Source organism: Gossypium hirsutum, chromosome A01 (genome assembly GCF_007990345.1).
Source record: "Gossypium hirsutum isolate 1008001.06 chromosome A01, Gossypium_hirsutum_v2.1, whole genome shotgun sequence".
Classification (NCBI taxonomy): Eukaryota; Viridiplantae; Streptophyta; class Magnoliopsida; order Malvales; family Malvaceae; genus Gossypium; species Gossypium hirsutum.
Genome location: NC_053424.1, coordinates 118,174,988 through 118,184,769, shown reverse-complemented (window position 1 = coordinate 118,184,769; position 9,782 = coordinate 118,174,988). Strand labels below are relative to the sequence as shown.

General features: G+C 30.6%; 1 protein-coding gene across 1 annotated transcript; it reads left to right on the top strand.

Moving 5' to 3' along the window:
• The first annotated feature begins 3,171 nt into the window (after positions 1-3,171).
• On the top strand, positions 3,172-4,153 carry LOC107905272 (geranylgeranyl pyrophosphate synthase, chloroplastic). The gene has a single exon (XM_041115374.1). The coding sequence runs from the start codon at positions 3,174-3,176 to the stop codon at positions 4,077-4,079; it is 906 nt and encodes a 301-aa protein (XP_040971308.1). The 5' UTR covers positions 3,172-3,173; the 3' UTR covers positions 4,080-4,153.
• The last annotated feature ends 5,629 nt before the right edge of the window (positions 4,154-9,782 follow it).

Genomic DNA, 9,782 nt, shown 5'->3' with positions numbered 1-9,782 from the left:
GAAAGTTACGGTTTGTATTTCTATAACCCGAACTTAATATTTAATTATTGAATTTATTATTTATTATGTATGGTAGGTGCATTGATTAAATTATTTGAAATAAAATAAATTATGAATATGTGTAAATATGTGAATTGTGTACTAATTGAAAAGTGGTTGGAATAGAACCGAAGTATGATTATATGTGAATATCTGAAATATATATTGGTATTGAATTGTATACTAATCAGAAAGTGGAAAAGTGAATTTGAATTGAATGGAATTGAATGGAATGGAATGGAATTATGATTAATTGAAATGTGTATTGGTTGGATATTGAAATATGAGAAATTGTGATTGAATTGAAAGCGAATTTGAAATAAAAAAAATGATTTGAACACCCTGTTAACTAGTCGGACTGAGTCGGATATAGTTGGCATGCCATAGGATTTGGAAGTGTTCAGGCACTGAGTGCCATACTGGTGTGTTTGGTTGGAATCCGTATATCCGCCAAAGTCCGAGTCTTGTTAATAGGGGTAAATATGAATATTAAGTAAAATTGGAATAAGAATTAAATTTCCTATTAACTTGTCGGGCTAATCGGATATAATTGGCATGCCATAGGATTGGAAGAGTACGGGATTTGTCGACTTTACCGATCGGGCACTTTATATGCCGTATTTTAGGCACTTATGTGCTAGTTACTGTTACCGCTACTGCTACTGTTACCGATTCAGCACTTTGTGTGTCGAATATTGTTACTGCTACCGTTACCGATTCGGCACTGTGTGTGTCGAATATTGTTACTGTTACCGTTACCGATTTTGCACTTTGTGTGTCGAATATTGTTACTGTTACCGTTACTGATTCAGCACTTTGTGTGTTGAATACTGTTACTATTACTATTCCGGATTTGTTCCAATGAGGTACTCTGTGTACCGTACTGCTACTGTTACTGTTACTGTTACTGTTACTGTTCCGGCTTCGGCCGATGAGGCACTATGTGCTGTACTGGTGTGTTGGTTGGATCCGTGTATCCGTCTGAGTCCTAGTCATGCTAATATGGGTAAATAAAGGTATAAAATAACTGATTATTACTGAATAATTGACTGTTACCGGATAATTGACTGTTACTGGATATTAGACTGTTATTGAATAACTGAATATTACTGAATAATTGATCATTACTGAATAACTGATTGTCACTGAATGAATGACTGCTACTGAATAACTTAATAGTTACTGAATATCTGATTTTACTGAATAATTGACTGTTACTGGATAACCAATCAATTGATCGATACTGAATAACTGGTTATTATTGAATAATTGATTGTTACCGAATAACTGACTGTTACTGAATAAATAATTATTCTGAGTGTTAATGAATATTACTGATTGATTAATTGCTATTAAAAAATAATAAATGATTTGAAATTTAAAGTAGACCAAAACATTGGTTGGAAAGTGAATGTTTGAATTCTCATTGAGTTTGAATAGTTCAATATATATATATTAATATGTTTTATAATTGTTTAAGTGTTCAGATTATAGAAATACCACTGAGTGTATACTCAACGTACGGTTTGTTTCCGTGCGCAGGTTAAGTTAAGGCTAGACTGTTGAATCAACATTCCAGGCCGATCCCGAATTTAATAAGGTAAAGTATGTTGAGTACTATTGATAATGGCATGTACCTAGGATGTTTAATGAGAGTCATTTAAGTTGTAAAAGTATTGATGAAATAAGTAAATTATGGTTGGCAACGGTATATAGTATGAATTTTGAAATATAAAAAAAAATCGTATTGATTCTAAATTAGTTCCAAATTGAATTTACTGTCTATATTGGACTGCGAGGGCCCATTAAAGGGACGACATCTTAAAACTAGGATGAGTGTGAATATTTATTTTAATTAATAATTGAAATTGGACTGTACTGACTGGTAATGTCTCGTAACCCTGTTCCGGCGACGGTATAGGGTTAGGGGACGTTACAGAACCCAAACCTGAAAACTAATTGTATACCCAACTCTGATCCGACCTGACCTGAATTCAAATTTTTCATTTAAAATTGTGATTAATTAAATTAAAAAATTATTTATAAAAACATGCCTAGATGACCAAGTAAAAAAATTATTACACCATAGAAGAAAAAAATAAGGAACGAAAATTAGAGGGATACTTGGAAAAATATATTGAAATGAGAGAAGAAAAGAAACTAACGTGAAATGGAAGCAAATGTGGTAAAATGACGTAGGTAGTGATAAATTTTAAGGATTTTTTAACTTAATTAATATTAAAAAATATATAAGGGTAATTTCATAAATATTTCGGGGCGGGGCGATTTCTAGCAGACCTTACCCTAACCTACCACGAAACTTGATGTCAAGAAAAAAACCCGATTCTATTGGGTCTGATTGATTCGAAACTTTTCGATTTCAGGTTTTTTTTGTGTCATCCTAATATTTTCCTCGTTGCGGGTGCTCTTTAAAGAGGTAAATGTCTGATAATAAAATATGCTCTATTCTCATGAGCAGAGATCGAATCTCCCATTTCGTAATTAAAGGATAAGATAAACAATAACGATCAAGTAAATTTATGATTAAGCTAAGCAAAACAATAACAAATTTTGATCGGAATCTTATCTCAATCTTATAACTTGCGTTTACGGCTACGTTTTAATGATGAATTAAACAAAGTTTTTTATCAGAAACTTATCTGGAAAACAAAACCAAACTTCTACTTATGGTCGACCCATTTTAAGAGATCAGGTATTGTATGTTAAATTATTTTCTTAAAAGAATGATAGTTTGTTCTTAAATATAGTTTTTAAAGAATAAGTGAATTTTTTGACAAATTTCTATTATATTAATTAATAAATTTTTAAGATGATTTCTCACGAAATAGATTTTAAATCAAATGCAATCAAATAAAATCAATTAAATTATTTTTATTAATAAAAAGAACTTTAGGCTGGCTGGCATGTTAATTATTCCCTTACAATAAGGTCCTTAACCAACAAGCATGGCTAGCCATATTCAAATTTGTTTAATTTCATGCTGAAATATGAAATTTAATGATAATAGAACAGGACGGGTTGATGTGGAATTTATTGCCGATTCGGGGTTTTCCAGCTTTATAAATAACACTTGGTTCAACAATGGCATTACATACCAATTCAAGAGCTTCATTATGCAAGGCAGTCCATTTCAAGGATTCGAGTTTGAAGCATACATGGCCATAAAGGCCAAAAAGATTAACAAAATACTTGATGAAGCAATACCATTGCGACATCCTTTAAAAATTAATGAGGCAATGAGGTACTCTCTTCTAGCTGGTGGCAAACGTGTACGTCCCATTCTTTGTATTGCTTCATGTGAACTAGTGGGAGGTGATGAATCATTAGCAATGCCAGTAGCTTGTGCTATAGAAATGATACATACAGCATCGTTAATCCATGATGACCTTCCTTGTATGGACAACGATGATCTTCGAAGAGGTAAACCAACAAACCACAAAGTTTTCGGTGAATCAACCGCTGTTCTTGCCGGTGATGCACTTCTTTCCCTTGCTTTCGAATACATTGCTTGTAACGCAAATAACGTTTCACCAGATCATCTGGTTCGAGTTTTTGCCGAGTTAAGTTCAGCAATAGGGTCAAAAGGGCTTGTGGCGGGTCAAATTATGGATATTGTGAGTGAAGGAAAAGTGGTGAGCTTGAAGGAATTAGAGTACATTCATGTTCATAAAACAGCTAAGCTATTAGAAGCTTGTGTTGTTTGTGGTGTAATAATAGGGGGTGGAGATGATAATGATATTGAAAAGGTTAGGATATATGCAAGGTGTATAGGGTTGTTATTTCAAGTGGTGGATGATATTTTGGATGTGACTAAGTCATCAATGGAGTTGGGGAAGACAGCAGGCAAGGACTTGGTTAGTAATAAGGCAACTTATCCAAAGGTGATGGGTATTGATGAGGCTAAAAATTTTGCCTACCATTTGATGAATAAAGCTGTTCAACAGCTTGCTTGTTTTGATACTGCAAAGGCTGCTCCATTGTATCATTTGGCATATTATATTGCTAATCGACAGAACTAATTACTTGTATTTGTTAATATGTAACTGGAATAAATGTTTGTTGATGTAACCCTTGAGTATGGGTTTTATGTAGGTAAAAGTATCATCCATATATTTATATTAGGAGTCAAATTGTATTTTTTCATTTCTATTAATAAAACGAGTAAATTAGTTCTCGTACATTAAATCAAAGAGTAAATTGGTCATTTCTATTATAAAATCCATCTATTTGTATTGTTAAAAACTAACGTGGCTAACAGATTAACTAGACAGTGACACAAGATGAGTCACGTGTACTTCATGTTGACATATAAGGACTATTTTTAATAATAGAAATGGGTGAAATTTTTAAAAGGAGGACAGATTTACTCTTTAATCTAACATAAAAAGACTAATTTGCTCTTTTTTTTTAGTAGAAGGGGCAAAACGCAATCTGACCCTTAGTACAAGAACCTTTATTTTACTTTTACTATTTTATGTACTATTAGTGAATAATAGTATAACATCTTATCATTAAATAAAATAAAAAAATAGTGGAATATTTATAAATAAATACTAATAATTTTATTTTTACATAATTAATTATAACTATTATAAATAAATACTAAAAATTCTAGCAGATTTAGTTCACAATAAAATCATCGATTCTGGCCAATTACTCTAGAAGTTTTAGGTCTCAAGTTTAAGGTGATAATTCTCTTCACCGATTCCAATTTTACAGAATATCAATATCTTGAATATTTCATGTAAAGATAATATAATTTTTAGCTCTTGAACTTTTCAAACAACGAGTTTCCAAAAACACCACTATCAATAATAAAAATGAGACTTAAAGAATAGATGGCTCAATAGAGGAATATTTTTCAAACGAATTCAAGTGCAACCGCTGTTTTCCAAAATGAGTTGAATTAGGGTTTTATGGTCCGAAGGTTTACTTAGTCATTTCGATGGTTAGTGTAGTCATTATGATCTGGTTATAACGTCTAGGCTGGGTTAGAGAGGCTACAATAAGGTACCTTTTTCCTTTTCTTATTCATGTTTGAAGCTTCCCATGTTTCTTCTTATTTGATCTCGTGGTCAAGAAATTTTCCAAGTATATAAACTATTTGTTTCGATTATATCAATAATCAACTAATTTGAAATAATTACCATATATAGTTTAAGACTAATTATTAAAAAATCATACTTGTATTATTAAAAATTTATACAAGATTGGAATGTCTGTAATTTCATCATCTCTTTTTCTATCCATTTTTTTAAAAAAAATTAATGTTGTTAACAATTAAATTTAAATTTTTAAATTCGAAAAATAAAAATATTAAATTCCTAAAATAAAAATATAAAGATTAAATTTCAAAAGTACAGAGCACAGACACTTTAAATTTACTCTATAATTTAACCCCAAAAATTAACTCAACCTAAACCTGATACCAACTATACTAATTAAATTATAAAATTAATTTTCAATAAAAATAAAAATAACAAAATTAAATCCAGTTCATTTACTCTTTCTTATTAATTACAAACCAAACTTGGCTGATCCCTAATTTAATTCAATTAAATGTTAAAGAAAAGTAGATAAAAATCTAACACCCAACCTATAAAACCAAAGGTTGAAAATATGTGATTTATTATATGTTACATCAAGCATGGGTTAGGTATATGTAATTTAAGTAAAATCTATATTTTTCTAAAAAAAATGTGATTTATTATTTTTGATGATTGAGTCTTAACTCGATTGTATTAGCGTTGTTGTTAATGCAGGAGGACGTGAGTTCAAGTGCGTTGAAACATATTATCTTCCTATTTATGGTTGGGGAGGGGCTATGGATATGTAAAGCCACAAAAATTTGAGCTTTGATTTGTTAAATTTTGTCAAGTGATTTGCTTCAATAGTTAAGTGCTTTGGATATGTGTTTGAAGTCATATATTCAAATCTCGTTTTTTGAATTTTTTGCTATTTTTGTTTCTGTCCCTATTTCTGTTTATTGCGCTTAAATTTTATTTTTACACAATTTGCGCTAAAAATGATCTTGCTAGTTTAGTGGTAAGGAGTCAACTTATCTTTGAGTTTTGAGTTGGATTTTATTTTATTATCTTTATTTTATTTTGAAATTAAAAAAAAAAGATTTTTCAAAAACTTTCCCCACTTTGCACATTCCTTCTTTTCTCCCTATTCAGTTCACTTTGTTTCTCTTTCCTTTTCATGTGGATTCTAGAAAAGGAAGGTCTTCGAATTTTCTTTCTTCCTTTCTTGATTTTGTTTCCCAAAATTTTCTGTGTTCTTGACTTGTTGTTCTTGTGGTACTCAATTTTGGTGGTGGGTGTTGATTGAATTGTTTATAACTCAGTTCTTGAGTAAGTACTTCGATATTTGTTTCTTCTATTACTGAAATTTTTCCTTTCATTATTTGTTTTTTTTGGTAAGTTGGGGTTTAAGTGTTGTGTTTTCTATTATTAATCTTTTGGGATATCTAGGTGAAGGTTACGGAACGATTAATCCATCAGAGGATTACGGCTTGTGAAGGTGTTATTTACGTCCGAGGTTAAGGGATTTATGCCAATTTGGAACCGTTGTGGCTGTTTGGGTTAATCGTTTTGTGGGTTGGATTGATATTTTAGGAAAATCAAGGAATTTATCCTCTCAAATCGATTTGCTATTGTTGGCTAATTCGTTAAGTGTATTATGCTTTTAGGTGCCAAAATACTTGTTTTTGGAACCTACATCGGAAAACTTCCAGATGTGTAACAAAAACTTGAAAAATAGTGAACAACTGAAAGCTGAAAAACTGGACTGTCGATGCCACATGGTTTATGTAACACCCCCTACCCGTATCCGTCGCCAGAACAGAGTACGAGGCATTACCGAGGAGTACAAAACACTTACAGATAATTTAAATATATTTTCATTAACAACTTGTCTCGATTTCATACTATTTCATATTTAAGCTTTACTCACCAAAGTATTTGAAATATCATCTTTATGCAAATAGTACACATGAGGTACATAATTCCATAGTTAAGAATGAACACATTTATCAAACATATTCCACATTCATATATCAATGTCTTACATTTCCATATATCAATAACCGTCATTTTTTCTTGTTTTTCAGATAATTATGTGTAACCATTGATAAGCATGTAATTCACTGTTTCTTCCTGTCAATCACAATTTCAAATGACAAATTCGTGTGAATCAGCTCAACCTCATTAGGTGTTTAAATTCTGTCACTTTGATTCACATACTCATAATTTACTAACATATCCTGTCAAACACAATCTCTGAATGATAAAATCACATAATTGAGCTCAATAATAATAATGATAACATTACTTACATTTATTTTTCCACATGTTACATTTACGACTTACCAACTTGTCCATCCAAGGAACAGCTTACGGATTTGAGTACATCGTGATCTGAAGCCCGAAATCTAACTGAAGCACATAAGTGTTAAACGGAAGCCTGAAGGCTAACTGAAGCACATAAGTGCTAAACAGAAGCCCGGAGGCTAACTGAAGCACATAAGTGCTAAACGGAAGCCTGGAGGCTAACTGAAGCTCATCAGAGCTGAACTGAAACCCCAAAAGGGTTAACTGAAACTCATATGAGTTAACGGAAGCTCGTAAGAGCTAAACGGAAAGCAAACACGAGAATTCGCAAAAAATGCTGAATCTCGTTTTACTTGGGTAATTTACCGTCAATTCATCTTTTTCACTGAAAGATTGTACTCATTTCCTGCGTTCCGTTCCTCCGAAATTCTCAGTTTAATTTCATAACTTTTGTACATAATTTACTTATTTTCAACAATTAACATACATAAATATTAATCACCATTCATAAAATAATATTGAAATTTAATAATATTAACAAATGGTCACTAAATTTAGTTATATAAACTCACAAGTTCGATTTTTGTATTATAGCGATAATCATAATTTCATAATAAATATTCCAAATAAAACATTATATCGTTTCGAATTCAACACTTATCGATTATAATCGGGCATGTGATCAATTTATATACGAGTCATTCATATATTTTTGTATATTTTCCTCCCCCTCCTCTCCATCCATATCCTTAATATACACAACACACTTGTAAGTAACATTATCTATAATTTTCACTATCTACTTATGTGAATATTCAAGCTGTCCATCTATGTCATAGATACTAAATTATTTTTATCTTGAGCTACAGAACTCCAAATTAAGATCCATAAATTTTTTCAGAAACTATATTTATATATCTTATTACCATAAAATTTTCATAATTTTTGGTTGGGCCAATTAATACAGTTTATTCATTGAAGTCTCTCATGTTCTGCTGTCGACAGTTCCAACCCTTCTTCACTAAAAATTAATTATCTCCTCGTACAGGATTCGAATGATATTCCCGTTTGTTTCTCTTGAAAATAGACTCATTCAATATTCTAAACATATAAATTTAAGCCCCTAATTATTTTTATCCAATTTTTTATGATTTTACAAAGTCAGAACAGGGGAACCCGAAATCATTCTGACCTTGTCTCACAAAATTTATCATATCTCATGATTTACAATTCCATTGCTTACATTATTTCTTCTATAAGAAACTAGACTCAATAATCTTTAATTTCATATTTTATTCATCCTCTAATTCCATTTCTACAATTTTTGGCGATTTTTCAAATTTAGGCTACTGCTGCTGTCCAAAACAGTTTTAGTGCAAAATGTTGATTTTCATTTTGCCCCAAATTTCACAATTCATACAATTCAGTCCTTGCTCAATTAACCCCTCAATTAAGATAATTTTCTCAATTAATACTTTTAATAAACATTATAAGTTATTTCATAACTATTGAATTTCAGAATTTCCACATAAAACTCTAACTTCAAACTCTTTTACAATTAGGTCCCAAACATTCACTTTCTATTCAATTCTTACAATAAAATCAACATATAAACAATTTAAAGCTCTAATTCCATGCCAAATCATCATATACTTCCAGCACATATGTATAGAAACTTTCAATTTCTTTCATAGAATCAAAAACTAATGAATTCAACAATAGGACCTAGTTGTAAAAGTCACAAAAACACAAAAATTTCAAGAAATAATCAGAAATTGAACTTACTTGAAGAACAAATATGAAAAACCAGCTTAATAGAACCCTTCCATGACGTTTTTCTGATGAGAATACAGAAAAATAAAGAGAAATCTAGATAATTTCACTTTGGTCCTAGCTTTATTAAGTAAATTTTGCAATTTTGCAATTTTGCCCTTAATTCTCCCTATTTTCTTGCTGATTTCATGCCCTTGCCATCCAGAAAAAATAGAATTTGGGTCTATTTTCCTTTTAAACCCTCTTTCTTTTATCAATTAAGCTATTTAATCATTTCTCACAATTTTGCATTTGATACAATTTAGTCCTTTTTGTTCAATTAACTATCAGAACTTTAAAATTTATTGACGAAACTTTAAAACTAACATATTAACACTCCATAAATATTTATAAAAATATTTATGGCTTGATTTAAAATTATCGAGGTCTCGATACCTCGTTTTCGATTCTAATTATTTTAATATTTATTTTTAGTATACTATTCACTATTTCAAAATTTTTCCTAACTTCACATTTAATTTATACTCACTAAATTAATAATATTTCCTACTCATTTGTCGGATTTAGTGATCTCGAATCACTGTTCCGATACTACTGAAAATTAGGCTGTTACAG

What these genes read in the sequence shown, in the direction of transcription:
- LOC107905272 (XM_041115374.1), top strand. Translation starts at nt 3,174, where the DNA reads ATGCAAGGCAGTCCATTTCAAGGATTCGAGTTTGAAGCATACATGGCC.